A 16,704-nucleotide genomic window follows, 5' to 3' on the forward strand; every position below is an offset into this window, starting at 1 on the left:
TCATTTTGTTATTCTGGAGGAAGAAAAAAACTGCTAAATTCTGTGGCTAAAGTTATACAGATTGTTGTATTAATCCTCAGATCAACTTCCTAAGTTTTCTAACTGGATTGGTGATGATCTAGCTGTATTTCAGAGATGAGAAAAGCTCAGGGTTTCCATGCTGCTGTGCCATCTAACTCCATCAAGAGATATATTTTATAAAACCACTAACCTCCCCCATTTTATGAATAAATCTAATAAAAATTATCTAAAATTTCAGTAATATGTATAAAAATTTAACAAGGCATTTAATCAATGAAAATGAATACCAAATATGTCCATGGAATGGATTTACTACTGCTATAACAAGTCCAGTGTCTTTGGATTGATCTATAATTTCAGTATAATTCCAACATAAGTTTTTTTCTTCCTCCTTCTTTCACTTCCTGCTTCCTTCTTTCCTTCTATAGAATTCTGCATCAATACCATTTTTAAACCATTCATTCTTTTACTTCACCCTTCCATCCTCATTCTATTCTGATATTTTTTAATTAGTAGTTTATTAGGGACAATTGTATCTATTTTGATTTCATTATACTTATGCTTGTGTGTTTTATGCTATTCTCATAGTATGTAGGAGTTCTTTGTAGCCTTACTGTGCAGAAAAAATTAAAATAACATCTCAGAATCTATAAACCTATATCTCTATATACATCTATGTATTTATAAAGTTGTCTGTGTGCTTTCGCTTTGCCATTATTCTGTTTCTTCTTTAAAGTAGACATAAAGTACGTAAAGTAGACATAAAATACATAAAGTATACATATTTCTTCTTTAAAGTAGAGGTTTCTTTTATCTAAAGGGAATATTTATAAAATTTTGTTATGTAAAATCAATTCCAATGACCCCACTTTCTCCCAATTTTCTCAATCTCCTCATATTTTCCTAGATTCCTAAAATACAATATATGCCTAACCTGTTACAAACCACTTGGCGTATGTCAGTTATAATAAAAATGCAGCTGGGGTGGAGAAAATATTTTGGTTTCTGATAAATACTTATTACATATTTTACAAAAGGTAGAAATAGGTTATCTTATCCTCTGCGCTGTGAGCACAGAGCCTAAAGCAGGGTTTAAGCCAATGAACCATGAGATGATGACCTGAGCTGAAATAAAGGTCAAACACTAAACCAACTGAGCTACCCAGGACCCCCGATTTTCTGTTTTTAATTTGATTTTATTCCTTTTGATAGTTTTTGGATCTTACTTGTTGATCATGCTAGCCACAGTCAGGATGAGGGTAGGCACAAGGCTTTTTTTTTTTTTTTTTTTTTTCCAAACGCAGGTCCAAACTGAGAATAGACCCAGTGTTCTACGGGAGTCTGATATTTATGTATGTTCAACCTGAGTCTAGTCACTCCTTTGACACTGATAAAGTGGTGTCCAAATTTTACACCACTGTTATCCCCCTGCTGAATCCCTCAATCCATAGCTTGAGGAAAAAGATGTAAAATATGCAGGACAAAGGATGTGGAAAAAACTATGCATACCTTTCCTTAATTTATTGTACTATGGGGTTCCTATGAATTAGATTATCAACATTAAACATCGTTATGTATTCTCTCAGAAGGAAAAACAAGGATAAATGAGTCAACTTATATTTAGAGATTGACTTCTATGCACCAGCATACTTCTAAGTGAACTTGCAGAAAGAGACATTCAGTGTATAATACAAATTAATTGAAATACCTGCAAAATTCTAGTGTTTTGTTAATAAGTACATAAATATATAGTTAACCAGTAACAATGAATGGCAAAATTAAAATAAAATTTACCTGTGGCAAAGCAGGTAACATGATATGATCAGGGCCAGGATTAATAGAAAAATGAAAATAAAAGGCGATTCAATTTTATAAGAAAAGTCATTCATGTGGTAAAACTAAATAAAAAATTGACTAATGTGACTATGTGAAGTCAATCGTATTCCTATTTAATATTCATTATGAAAGAAAAATATGTTTTAATTTAGAAAACACATAGTTACCTTGCTAATATTTTCAGAGCACTTAAAATTAGTAGAATCCCCAGAGTTAATTAATTTTGTGAAAGTTAGGCAATTTGCAAATATATACTAATGTGACTGCACCAAATTTAAAATGTTATAAAAGAAAAGATGTCATAAAGAAATTGAAGTTATTATTTTATTGCATATAAAAGGCAAAATTTATTATCAATAATGCATATAAATTAAATTACACATGTATGTACCAATCACAGGATGAAGTAAACATAACCAATCCACTTATATAAATTTTAAAGCCACATACCCGTGATAATATTATAATTTATGTATCTAAAAATATAAGTTTCAGAGATTTGTTTTAAAACATTGTGCCCATGATCGCCAGGACTGTGGTGTGTACTTAAAGATCAAGAGTGTAGATCTTATATTAAGTTTTAAGTTTTTTGATCACAATAAAAAGTAAATAAAAATAGTTGGAAAGAGAGAAAGAGGTCATATAGAGTTAAGAGCTGTTGCCTCCACATGGGGTGGAGAGAATGGAAAGGGAGACAATGGATTAGTGCATATTCAAGGTATATGTAATTAAAGTATTACTTTAAAATAATGAATTATAGGGATGCCTGGTTGGCTCAGTCAGCTAAGCATCTGACTCTCTATTTTGGCTCAGGTCATGATCTCATGTTTGGTAGGTTTGAGCCCCTACGTGGGCTCTACACTGACAGCACAGAGCCTGCTTGATATTCTCTCTTTTTTTCTCTCTCTCTCTGCCCCTCCCCTGCCCATGTTCTCCTTCTCAAAATAAATAAATAAAATAAAATAAAGTAAATTAAAATAAAATAAAAGAACGAATCATATAAGAAAAATACTATCATTTAAGGTGAAGAGTGGAACTATGGTGTCTATAATATAATTTCTTGCACATATATAAGTTTGTGTATGTATATGTATGTAGATGTGTGTATTTATGTTTCTTACAAATACTTTGAAAGGAAATTTTATGATTCAGAATGGTCCTGTCTTAGAATTTTATCTGCTTGACCAAAGTATGTTTATATATTGTACTTACAACTTAGGAAATGGACAATACCTCTTGTGTAATAAATACTAAGTGTGATTGACAGATCAAACTATAATATAATGCATTAGTAAAAATGCAACATGTAAAAGTAAACAATTTTTATATTTTACAACAATGTGGGAATGCTAAATAGATGGGGAGGTTGGCAGAGCTGATGAGGGAGTGAAAGCATCGTTAACTGAGCAGGGTACAGACTCTCTGTGGTCTCATGACAGACAATTGACAAATGTCATTAGAGAGGAAGCACACAGTCTTCTTGTGGGTACTTGGACTCTGTAAAGACCCTCAAAGGTTGAAATTCATTATCATGAATAACTTCAGATGTATAAAAATCTTTGTTGTTTCCTCTTTATGGTCCAGAATTTGTCTGTTACTTCAATAACTGTAGAGCCTAGAATATGCCAGGGTGAAGAAGGATCAGTGCGTCCTGCCCTAAAGTAGCGAATATTCTAGAGAATGATCTGCAATTTGCAACTGTTTCTTCACCAAAGTGAAAATCACATTAGAGTATGCCACTAAAACAAACAAAACAAACAAAAAACAAAAAAAACCCAAACACCCTCATACTTTATTTCAGAATTCTAAGATGGATCTTATATTCACTCATTCACCTATTCATGATTCACTCCATCAGGGAGTAAGTCAGCAACACCTACTCTTTCCTGGGTATTATTTTAGAAGCTATTAATACAAAGGCAAACTATTTAGATATACCCTTTTCACTTAAAAGCTTACAGACTAGAAAATCCCACACAAACAGTAAAATAAAAATGTTACCAATATTTGACTACAGTATCTTACATGCATGAGGAGAGATCACAAGATTACATGAAAAATGAAGTTTCCATCAGTTATTTTTAATCAAAAACCAGCAGTAGGATCAGGTATATGATGGGGTGCCTTATAAAGTTCAATAAAACAATTGATATTCAGTCCTTGCAATGATGCACGTTTTGAATGTATGCTGTTTATCATCTGGTTTTATGGCAAATACATCAGGGTTGTTCCTGACACCAGAATGGAGGCTTTGCACTCTGTTCCATTCTGAACATTCACAGTAAAATGCAACACTGGGGCCAGAATCCTGTGCTTTCTAACTGTTGGATTTTCTCCACCCCACAGCCAACAGCCATACTTCCAACCAATACAGGGGACAATTCAAAACAAATAAACACACCAAGGGTGGAATCATTGCATGTGATTGTTAATCAGTATGATAACCCACCTGTGTTCCTAGGCTAACCCCACATTTTCACTCTGAGGGTGCAATTGTTGTGTGGATCCTTGGGTACTTGCTCTTTCTTTCCCTGAGGAGTCACTTCACTTGGGAATTCCTGTGTTCAAGCATGGGGACTGGAGCCATAAACAAGCTTATTTACTGTGCGGGCCTTCAGGGACTTCAGACACTTGTAACACTCTTCAAAGCACCTCCTAGGGAACCTTAGAAGTGCGTCTCAGCAGATCTCTGCACACAGGTAGGTTCAGCCTAACAATTTACGTAGTGCTCACTCTGAATGTGAAGACCAAGTATCTTGGGAGCTTTACTGATTCCAATCAGACCTGGGACTGAAGTGATACCTGCTCTACTCTCTTTTCCTGAAGACTCTAATCTCTGCTCACTGATGGCCAAGTGGAAGGGACAGGGAAATGACTCAAACAATGGTATCCAGAATCTCTGTTGATAAATTGGACCATGTGAGCATTTGTACAGAATAAACAGTAGTCATTATGAGGACTGTATTTCACCTTAGGTTACAGAGGAGTGCTTTCTACCTTATAACTGGTAGAATTAATGTACTAGAAGGAACTCTACACCACTTAAGAAACTTCTTAAGTGTCTTTGAAAGATAATTTTTTCCCCTCTGAGAAAGACCTCCTACATTGCTTAGCATCAAGAAACACAAGTTTGTCCCCTTCGTGATTTTCACATCTCCCAGGGTGACAAACCCCATGAAGGAAAGATTCCCTAATGTCAACAGGCGTTACTGATGTTGTTACCGATGTTGTTACTGAGCCCTGAGAGCTCATAAGAAGACATGGTGTATCCCTAACATGGTCCATGTTTAAATAATTTTAAGACAAATTTCTATAGTGAGAAAACAACAGAATATATTCCGAAATCACTTCAGTAGCTATTTAAAAACTAATATGGAATAATGTTTCTCAGCCCAATTGTACCATACAGTGATGAACATCAAGTATATTTTGAAAGCTTTATTTTTTCCCTGAGGATTTATTGTTTGGATAAAACTATAAAATATCTCTTTTCAGAAACATACTTGAAAAGAACTGTATGTATTATTGTGGCATGTACTTACCAAAATAAAAAGCAACCCTAGCTTTGCCATTAGTTAATATTTCAGTAGAAAATAAAATTAATAGGTAAAGGTATATGCAAATAAATCCTTCTCAAAAGCTGACTGCACAGGTTCATAGTACCCAATCTGTAATTCCTGTTGTTGATTTTTTTTACTTTTGTAAAATAAGGATATATTTATTGAGTGTATTATATCTCAGACTGAAACATTAACTGAAATACTTTATTCAGAAAATGACTTTTTCTAAAGTGAGCCTTGCTACAATGATTTTTTAAATCATGAACTTACCTGTGAATTTCTTTTTGAATTCAATGGTAGGAGAAAAGAGATATGGGATATCTAGTGCAACAGAGTTGGATAAGCTCATCGGACATATATTTGATATATGATAAAATTAACACCACAGTATTAAAAGAGAATCAGTTTGTGCGAGAACGCAACCTAATTTGTTTGTTAAATATATAGCTAGATAGCACATGTCCCAGTTGTTTGGATATGCAAGATTATAATTCATTTGCTATTCCTAATCCTATTTCAACTATGAACTCCTCAGTGAGGCTGAATGAGTTACTAGGATGCAAACACGAATCCACATCAGAAACTTGTTCAAAACAGGGATTCCTGGGTGGCTCAGTTGGTTGGACATCTAACTCTTGATTTCGACTCAGGTCATGATCTTAAGGTTCATGATTTCGAATTCTGCATCAGGCAGTTGCTGATGGCATACAGCCTGCTTGGGATTCTCTCTCTCCCTCTCAGTGTCCCTGTCCCAATCGTGCTCTCTAAAAAAGAAAAAAAAAGAAAGAAGAAAGAAAGAAAGAAAGAAAGAAAGAAAGAAAGAAAGAAAGGAAGGGAAGGAAAAGAAAAGAAAAGAAAAGAAAAGAAAAGAAAAGAAAAGAAAAGAAAAGAAGAAAAGAAAAGAAAAAAAAAAGAAAGAAAATTGTTCAAAACATGCTAATAACAATAAATGTGGTACCAATTACTTTGCATTCTTTGTTATCAGGCTCTGTACTATCTCATGTTTGTGTATTATCCCGTAGTTTCACACAACACAAGCATATAAACACTTGATAAAAATCACACAGCTAGTAATTGGTGGGCTAATATCCAACCAATGAAGTAACCAAAAAAGCAAACAAAACACGTAAAGCAAAACTCTAAAACCACAACATTAATCAACATTCTACACAGACTCTTTGCATGACTTAATCTCATTGAGCTTCAAGTATCTCATCAGACATAGAATTAATTACATCCATCTGGTAGGACACTCCTGCAGAATAATGAGATCGTTATTTTGAAATGGGTAGCATAGCTCTGGGCTCAGAGCATACTACATATTGAATAATGTTAACACACCTCTCCACACATTTCTCTGTACAGGTAAAACAAAGTGATAAACGTTGAGCAAATAAAATCTATAAGTAATATTTTAAGATGTCAAAACAGGTTTTAAAAAATTCAGAGGAAAGTGGTATAAGCTAGAAAAAAGAAATGGCAGTCAGAACACAATATATTAGAGAAGCGTCTGAGCAGATAGTAGTCAGAGTGATAGAAAGGACTAGTTTATTTGGCAGAAGAAAGAAAATGTGATTAAGTTCAAAAATCAGTTTCTGAATGACACCAAGAAGGAACACTACTGAGGTGCAGTGTATTGGTGAGGTGCAGCGTGGTGTGGTAGAAACTGATAAGGAAAATCCCAGCTGACTCAAAATTTTTCCCACAGAAATATTGACATTCCCAAGAATGATGACCAGGAATGGGCTGAAAAGAAAGCCAGTGGCAGCTAAGGAAAAAATAACTGAAAGTCACTGAAAGTGATCCTGGCTCATCAACTTTTTTTGTTTGTGTATTTATGTACTTTGAGACAGAGAGAAAGGGAGGGAGGTAGAGAGAGTGAGAGAATCCCAAGCAGGCTCTGGGCTATCAGCGCAAAGCTCCATGCGGGACTCGATCTCACACACGGTAAGGTCATGACTTGAGCCGGAATCAGGAATTGGATACTTAACCCACTGAGCCACCCAGATACTTAACTTCTTCTATGTACCTTTTATCATTGAAAACATACAAAAAGGCATGTGTGTGTATGTTTAAATATTTATATGCATGCAATATGATAATTAATGTTTAAATATGCATATAAATATTCATACATATGATATAGTAGATTAATGTATACTTAGCTAAATTAAATTATATCCAACATGGAATGGGAAAAAATGAATAGCCTGGTACAACAGTTTTAACAATCTGAAATTGGTTACTGGAGAGTTTGTATTTCTGAATTTTGTTCAAACATTGCGAGAAATACAATTAAAATTTAACACTTTTGATTACTAACAAAAATGATCTAATTTAAATGAAATAGTTTACAATCAATTTTACCATCTATTAATCCACTTCCATTTTATCCATTAAAAGATGAAAGCCACCGAATACATGGCCTCAGGGAATCTCACCCCGGTGACTGAGTTCATTCTCATGGGAGTCTCAGACCGCCCAGAGCTCCAGATTCCACTCTTCTTTGTTTTCCTGGTGATCTATGGGTTGACCGTGGCAGGGAACCTGGGCATCATCACCCTCACCAGTGTTGACTCTCAGCTTCAAACCCCCATGTACTTCTTCCTCAGGCACTTGGCTATCATCAATCTTGGTGATTCTACTGTCATTGCCCCGAAAATGCTGGTTAACTTCTTGGCTTCAAAGAAGACCATATCCTACTATGGATGTGCAGCCCAACTGGGTGGGTTCTTAGTCTTTATTGTGGCTGAGACTTTCATGCTAGCTGTAATGGCCTATGACCGCTACGTGGCTATTTGCTACCCCCTGCTCTACATGGTGATGGTATCTCCACAGATCTGTCTGCTGCTGGTATCCCTCACATACCTCTACAGTCTGACCACAGCACTGACCGTCACCTCCTGTGTGTTCTCTGTGTCATACTGCTCTTCTAACATAATCAACCATTTTTACTGTGATAATGTCCCCTTGTTGGCATTGTCCTGTTCCAATACCCATATTCCAGAAACAGCAGTGTTTACCTCTGCAGGGATCAATTTGCTTTTCTCTATGATTATTGTTCTAATATCCTACTTCAACATCATCTTTGCCATTTTGAGGATACGTTCCTCAGAGGGTCGACAAAAAGCCTTTTCCACCTGTGCCTCCCACATGATGGCTGTCACTGTGTTCTACGGGACCCTTCTCTTCATGTATTTGCAACCAAGGAGCAACCACTCATTGGATACTGATAAAATGGCCTCTGTCTTCTACACCCTGGTGATACCCATGCTGAATCCCCTCATTTACAGCCTAAGGAACAAAGATGTGAAGGATGCATTGAAGAGTTTCCTAAATAAGCCATGTCAGTCTTTCAAATTCATGTAAATAAGAATTACAATTGTCTCTATTTGAGGGTTTTCAATTTTCTCCTGAAAAGCTAATGTCTGCTAAGTGCCAAGGAAGTAATAGTTTAAAACTCCATAAATTTCTATGGGAAAATCGTAACCAATTTCTATTCCAACCTCAAATAACCAACTTTTCCTAATACAAATATGTATTAGTTACCAAAAAAAGTACACATATTTAAGTTGTAAACAGTGATTTCAATATAAACACATTTTATAGTGCAACATAAGTTGGCTACTGGGTTTTTATAATTTCTTTTCAAGAGAACTCAAAACTCTATGAGCTACAGACTCCATTATTTGGACTACTTCTCACTGCTTATGTGATCGCAGTAGTGAATAACCTGGGTTTGATCATCCCCACCAAGATAGACTCTAGGCTACAAACACCCATGTACTTCTTCCTCAGACACCTGGCTTTCACTGATCTTGGTTATTCAAGAGCTGTGGGACCCAAAGTGCTGGTAAATTTTGCTGTAGATCAACATACAATCTCCTTTAATGGGTGTGCCACCCAACTCACTTTTTTCAGTATTTTTATCATTAGTGAAATTTTCATTCTGTCGGCAATGGCCTGTGACCGCTATGTGGCCATTTGTAATCCTCTGCCCTACACAGCTGTTATGTCACAAAGATTATGTCAGGTCTCGGTGGCAATACCTTACCTTTATAGTGTCTCTTTGTCTTTGCTGACCATCATGAAAATGTTCCTTTCATCATTTGATGACTGTAATGTCATCAGGCATTTCCACTGTGACAGTCTCCCATTGATAGCTTTGTTCTGCTCAGGCACCCATGAAAGTAGATTGATAATTCTGATCTTTTCTGCTTTTAATCTGGTGTCATCTCTTCTCATAGTCCTTGTGTCTTACATTCTAATCTCTGTTGCCATCTTCAGGATGAACTCTGCAGAAGGCAGGCACAAGGCTTTCTCCACCTGTGGATCCCATCTGGCAGTGATTGCCTTATTCTGTGGCACTCTATTCTTTACATATGTGCAGCCGAAATCTACTCATTCCTTTGATACTGATAATATGGCCTCCTTATTTTACACATTGGTTATACCCATGCTGAATCTGATGATCTACAGCTTGAGGAACAAAAAGGTGAAAAATGCCCTACAAAGTACTTGGAGAAAGTGTGCAAACATAGGCGTACCTCAGAGATATTGCGGGTTTGGTTCCAGTCCACCACAATGAAGCAAATTTCACAGTAAACTAAATTAAATGAATTTTTGGTTTCCAATACATATAAAAGTTATGTTGACACTGTAGTCTGTTAAGTATTTTTAGCATTAGAGGTAATCATACAATGTGTATATTTTAATAAAAAACACTGCATTGCTTAAAAATGCTGTCATCTGAGCATTCAGAGTCATAATATTTAGCTCACAGAGGGTCTTGCCTCCATCTTGATGGTTGCTTAGTGGTCAGGGTGGTGGTTTCTGAAGGTTAGGGTGACTGTGGTATTTTCTGTTTTTTTTATTAAAAAAATGTTAAATGTTTATTTATTTTTGAAAGAGAGAGAGACAGAGCACAAGCATGGAGAGGCAGATTGAGAGGGAAAGAGGGAGACACAGAATCCAAAACAGTCTCCAGGCTCTGAGCTGTCAGCACAGAGCCTGATGCAGGGCTCGAACTCTGAACAGAAAGATCATGACCTGAGCTGAGGTTGGACGCCCAACCAACTAAGCTACCTAGGTGCCCAACTGTGGTAATTTCTTAAAATAAATCAATGATGAAGTTTGTTGCATTTATTAACTCTTCCTTTCATGAATAATTTCTCTATAGCATGTGATGCTGTTTGATAGAACTTACCCACAGTGGAACTTCTTTTCAAAATGGAGTCAATCTTCTTGAACCCTGTTGCTGCTCTATCACCCATGTATATGTAATATTCTAAATCCACTGTTGCCAGTTCAACAACCTCACAACATCTTCACCAGGAGTAGATTCCATGTGAAGAAATCACTTTCTTGGTTCATGCATAAGAAGCAATTCTTCATCCATTAAAGTTTTATCATGATATTTAAGCCATTCATTCACATCTTTAGGCTCCACTTCTGATTCTAGTTCTCTTGCTGTTTCTACCACATCTGAAATTACTTCTTCCACTGAAGAATTGAGCTTCCAATTTGTTTAAAACATACACAGACCCATACATACACACACATAACAAATATATCATGCTATGTATAATCAAGTGAAGCAGAATAAAAGAAGTATGCCTGTGTTTTATTTAAAATTCACAGTAAGATATGCTAACAATAAATGATATATTATCCAACGTATACTATAAATTAACATTCTGTAACCTGTACTATTGCTTGAAGGGATGGGCAGATTCCTGTTAAATTATGATTTGTGAACATGTGCATGCTTAACAAAGTATAAATAAAAGCACTGTTATTTTTAAGTTGCGTAATTGTGTACAATACGAATTCAAAAGAACTTCAAGGTGAAACATTAAAAATAACAACTAAATTTTGCAAGGTTGGTATATATAAGGTCTCCATATAAGAGATCAATTTTTTTGCTAGAAACTAGCAAAAGACTTGTAAAAATGAAATTTTATACTATTAATTACACCTGAAAAGAAAATCTGTATCCAAGGAAAAATCTATAAGCAATTTGTATCATTTGTTGTCAGAAACTACAAAGACATTACTGAGTTATTAAAGAAAACATAGATGTCGGAGTATGTCATGTCCTTTGGTTGGAAGAAGTAAATGCTGTGATGAGATCAGTTCTCCCTAAATTATCCTATAGATGTAACACAGTAACAATCCAATCCCAGTCGGTATTTAAATATTTAAGTTAATATCAAAATGTATATGGAAATGCAAAAGCTTTAATAACCATGGTAATACCCAAGAAGAAGAATTTAATGATGGGTATAAATTCCTTTAACAAAACTAGACTATTTTTTAATGTTTAATTTTTTTTTTTAAAGAAAGAGATAGTGAACCCATGTGCACGAGTTGGAGAGGGGCAGAGAGAGAGGATCCCAAGCAGGCTCCCTGCTGTTAGTGCAGAGGTGGGCACAGGGCTTCTTCTCACCAGCAGAACCATGAGATTATGACCTGAGCTGAAATAAGGAGTCAGCTGTTTAACAGACTGAGCCACCCAGGTGCCCCAAAACCACAACGTTTCTTGAACAAAAGGAAAATATCTCCATGAGTTGGAATAAGCAAAGAAAGCCAGGGAGGTGAACAATGAATGGACATAATATCAGGTGAAAGACACTAGGCTCTCCCAAAATCACACTGGCATATGCAAATATAAATGAGATTGAACTGTACTCATTTGGCACTTTATATAAGTGACCCATTTTGGTTTAGAATGTTTGATACAGTTGAGGAGTACTGCATGTAGGCAAGAATGCAAGGCTGATTTCACAGGTGAAAGCCCATTACTTAAATCCATAAATCAACATTCTTATAAGTTAAAACAAATAGGTTTCTGATAAAATTCAACAGCAACTTGTAATAAACTGACAAGCTGAGTAGAATAGAAGAAATCAGTGTTATAAATGATAGCTATAAAAATCTTACATACAGGGGAATAAATAGATTGAACACAGAGGTATTGAAGTTAGCGAAAATACTTCTATAGTATTATAATCATGGACACATATTATTGCATTTAAAAACATACAGAAAACTTGTAAAACGGAAACATTGAACACTTACCTTCTGAAATTGACCCTAAGACTAAGAGACCCGGACTCATCATGTATATTCAATATGTATTGGACATTGTAGCTGGTTCACCATAATAGGAAATAAAAAGTATAAAGATAGGAAACCATATACTGTCATTAAAAAAAATTTTTGGGTAAATGTTATGATTAACTACATAGAAAAAAATCTATAAATAATTTATTAAAAATAATAAGTGAATTTAGTAAATTTGCTGGATACAAAACAAATTTAGAAAAATCAACTTTATTTCTACATCCCACCCATAACAATTAGAAAATAAAATTGAAGGAGTGATAACGTTTATAAAACAAATAAAATAAATCCCTAATGTATTAAAATCTCATACAAATATATGAGTCGTCATTAATAATATGTATAAAAATTTAACAAGGCATAATCAATGAAAATTTACACCAAATATGTCCATGGAATAGAAGATTTACTATTGTAACAACATCCAATATCTTTAGATTGATCTATAGTTTCAATATAATTCCAAAATACCTTATTTTCCTCCTCCTTCTTTCCCTTCCTGATTTCTTCCTTCTTCTGTAGAATTCTGCAACGATACAATTTTTTAAACCATTTATTCTTTTACTTTAGCCTGCCATCCTCAGTTTATTCTGATGTTTTTAATTAGTAGTTTATTAGGGATATTTATATATATTTTTATTTCATTATACTTATGCTTGTGCATGTTATAGGCTAGTCTCATAGTATGTAGTTCTCTGTGGCCTTAATGTGAAGAAAAACTTAAAATATCATTCCAGAATCTATAAACCTGTATCTATATATACATCTATCTATCTATAAGCTTGTCTGCATCATTTACCTTGACAGTAGTCTGTTGAATAATATAGTAAGCATAAGACACATTTTTTTCTTTAAAAAAATTTATCCCTTTATCCAAAGGGAATTTTTATAAAATTTTATTATATAAAACCAATTCCAGTAACCTCACTTTCTCCCAGTTTGCTCAATCTCCTCATATTTTTCCTAGATTCCTACAATCAATATATGTCTGATGTGTTACAAACAACTTGGTATATGTCAGTCGTAATGAAAATGCACGTGGGGGGGAGGAAATGTTTTGGTTTTAGGTAAATTTTTATTACATATTGTATGTAAAGTAGAAACAACTTATCCAAAAGAACAGCACAGTGATGGTCCAATCTTAGTCATGGAGTTGGGATGTGACAGGTGAGGGGACTGGGGACAATTAGCTGGATAACATACTACTTGACTTGATAACAAACTATTCATCATCATAACCCTGAACAGAAGTTAAGCTGCACAAAAATAATTTATATGTGCATGTTTAGAGATAATCTGTTTCAGACAACATACTATCGCCTCTGAAAAAAAAAAACACGCGAAAACCCCCACTATGTATATGATATTTGAAAGCTATTTCCAGGTACCATAAACCCATTGAACCAATTCTCATTTCATTTGTCTTTCCCAGCAGTCTTGCAAAAAAAAATGATTTTGCTGTTATGGAAACAGGGAGTAAGATAATTTATATCATTTGCTCAAAGTATTCCTTTGCATAGACCACCATTTTAAGTATAGCAGAGACCCCATCTACTTATGTATATTTCTTGGGATAATTCTCTAAATAAAGTCAAATAATCTCTACTATGATTTGTTAAAGTTTCCTACTTACATACTTCTGTCATACGTCAGTCAAGTGTATTAATTGTTTCATCCTGTACCACATGTAGGCGTAACGGGTCTAACAGAACTATGCTTTACAACAGTGGTTTTAGATGTTTCCATGGATCATTGGCACTGAGGTTTTAAATTTTTTGTACATAACTAATATATTATATCATGTGAATGTAATTTGGTAAATGTAATTATGTAATCATCATTGTACAAACAACAAACAGAAAAATTTGATAACCACCTATACATCTATGGTTTTTACCATTTTTTAAAATGTTTGATGCCTTTATCTATCTATCTATCTATCTATCTTTCTATCCACTTAATCATCTATCTACCTATCATCTATCCATCTATCTATCTGTCTATGCAGTTTTTCAGCCTTGGCCCCATTGGCATTTTGAGTTGTTTAATTCTTTGTCAGGTAGGAGACAGCCCTAATATAGTAGGATTATTAGCAGCATCACTGGACACTGCCCATAATATGCCAGTAGCATTCCTCCTCAAGTTATGACAACCAAAACACTTCAAAACAGTGTCAACTGTTCTTTGGAAGACAAATATCCCAGTGTAATACTGCTGAAACACTGATCTATCTCTATCTCTGGCCCAATCTTCCATTCTTCCTTACTTTCTTCCTCTCTCTCTCTCTCTCTCTCTCTCTCTCTGTCTCTGTGTCTTTATAACAATATAAATTATTATATATGTTTTGTTGTGGGTTGGGGGTTTATTTTAAAATATCCTGAATTTGAAATTTGGATTTATCTTATTTATATTAGTTTTTCTATGCTACAACACTAACACACGGATGATATAACAAGGAAGCTGTTTATTATGCAGATTATTCGGAGTAGGTTTTCCGATAAACCTAGATTAAAAAAACATTGGGGTGCCTGGGTGGCTCAGTCAGTTAAGCGTCTGACTCTCGATTTTGGCTCAGGTCACGATCTCCCCATCTGCGAGTTCGAGCCCCAGGTCGGGCTCTGTGCTGACAGCTCAGAGCCTGGAGCCTGCTTAGGATTCTGTGTCTCCCTCTCTCTCTGCATCTCCCCCACTCAAATTTTGTTTCTCTCTGTCTCTCAAAATTAATAAGTAATAAAAACATTTAAAAAAACACAAACAGTGCTAAACAAAGTCATTCTCATGGGAATCACAAACCATCCTGAGCCGCAGCCTCCATTGTTTGGGCTCTTCCTCATCTACCCAGTGTCAGTGATGGGCAATCAGGTATGATCATCCTCACAAAGATGGACTCTAGGCTGTAAACACTCATGTACTTCTTCCTCAAACACTTGGCTCTCATTGATCTGAGTTATTCAACAATTTTAGGACCAAAAGTGTTAATAAGTTTTATCACGGAAGCAAACACAATCTCTGATTATTTGGGCACCACACCGGTAGCTTTCTACATTATCCTCATTGTTAGTGAAATTTTCATTCTATTGGCTACACCCTATGGTAGCCACATGGCCATGTGGCCATCTGTAACCCTCTGCCCTATCCTGTCCTCATGTCACAAAGGGTGTGTCAGGTCCTGGTGGCCATCCCCTATCTCTACAGCACATTTGTTTCTCTTCTATTTACTATAAACATTTTTAGTTTATCCTTTTGCGACTATAGTATCATCAATCATTTCTACTGTGACAGTCCTTTCTTGTTATCTTTCCTCGCTCAAATAGGCATGATTGAGTTGATGATTTTGATTTTGTCAGTTCTTATTTATTTTTATTTTTTTAAATGTCTACTTAATTATTTTCAGAGAAAGAGCAAGCAAGGGAGGGGCGGAGAGAGGGAGAGAGAGAATCCCAAGCAGGCTCTGTGTGAACAACCTGATGCAGGGCTTGATCCCATGAACTGTGAGATCATGACGGCGAGATACCTTGGACCGTGAAATCAAGAGTTGATGCCTAAGCGGCTGAGCCACCCCGGCACCTTGATTTTCTCCATTTTTAATTTGATTTTAGTCCTTTTGATAGTTCTCGCATCTTACCTGTTGAGTCTGCTACACATGGTCAGGACGGACTCAGCTGAGGGCAGGCACAAGACTTTTTGCACCAGTGGGTCCCACCTGACAGTGGGCACGGAGTCTTATGGGACTTTAATATTTATGTATGTGGAACCTAAGCCCAGTCATTCCTTTGACACTGATAAAGTGGCGCATATATTTTACACCTTCGTCATCCCCATGCTGAATCCCTTGATCTATAGCTTGAGGAACAAAGATGTAAACTATGCAGGACAAAGGATGTGGAAAAAAACTATGCATACCTTCCCTTAATTTATTGCACTGTGTGGTTCCTATGAATAAGATTATAAACATTAAACATTGTTATGTGTTCCTTCAGAGGGAAAAGCAAGGATAAATGAGTCAACGTATATTTAGAGATTGACCTCTATGTATAAGTCATACTTCTAAGTGCACTTGCAGAAAAAGACATTCAGTATACAATATAAATTAAATACCTTCAAAATTCTAGTGTTTTGTTAATAAGTACATAAGTATATAGTTAACCAATAACAAGCTACG

At 35.4% G+C, this 16,704-nt stretch overlaps 2 protein-coding genes and 1 pseudogene across 2 annotated transcripts; all 3 read left to right on the forward strand.

The window, feature by feature from the left end:
- Window positions 1-7,838: 7,838 nt before the first annotated feature.
- Window positions 7,839-8,786, forward strand: LOC115525343 (olfactory receptor 8J2-like). Its single transcript, XM_030332497.1, has one exon. The coding sequence runs from the start codon at window positions 7,839-7,841 to the stop codon at window positions 8,784-8,786; it is 948 nt and encodes a 315-aa protein (XP_030188357.1).
- Window positions 8,787-8,841: 55 nt separating this feature from the next.
- On the forward strand, window positions 8,842-10,005 carry LOC116738363 (olfactory receptor 8K3-like). Its single transcript, XM_032595087.1, has 2 exons — window positions 8,842-8,863; window positions 9,071-10,005. Exons 1-2 carry the CDS (start codon window positions 8,842-8,844, stop codon window positions 10,003-10,005), a joined length of 957 nt encoding a protein of 318 aa, XP_032450978.1.
- A 1,660-nt stretch (window positions 10,006-11,665) lies between these two features.
- On the forward strand, window positions 11,666-16,455 carry LOC115526394 (annotated as a pseudogene).
- Window positions 16,456-16,704: the final 249 nt, after the last annotated feature.

Source organism: Lynx canadensis, chromosome D1 (genome assembly GCF_007474595.2).
Source record: "Lynx canadensis isolate LIC74 chromosome D1, mLynCan4.pri.v2, whole genome shotgun sequence".
Classification (NCBI taxonomy): Eukaryota; Metazoa; Chordata; class Mammalia; order Carnivora; family Felidae; genus Lynx; species Lynx canadensis.

Coding starts and splice junctions, on each gene's coding strand:
- LOC116738363 (XM_032595087.1), top strand. CDS start 8,842: ATGTCTGCTAAGTGCCAAGGAA. Junction 8,864..9,070: donor GTCTGCTAAGTGCCAAGGAA/GTAATAGTTTAA, acceptor TTTCTTTTCAAG/AGAACTCAAAACTCTATGAG.
- LOC115525343 (XM_030332497.1), top strand. CDS start 7,839: ATGGCCTCAGGGAATCTCACCCCGGTGACTGAGTTCATTCTCATGGGA.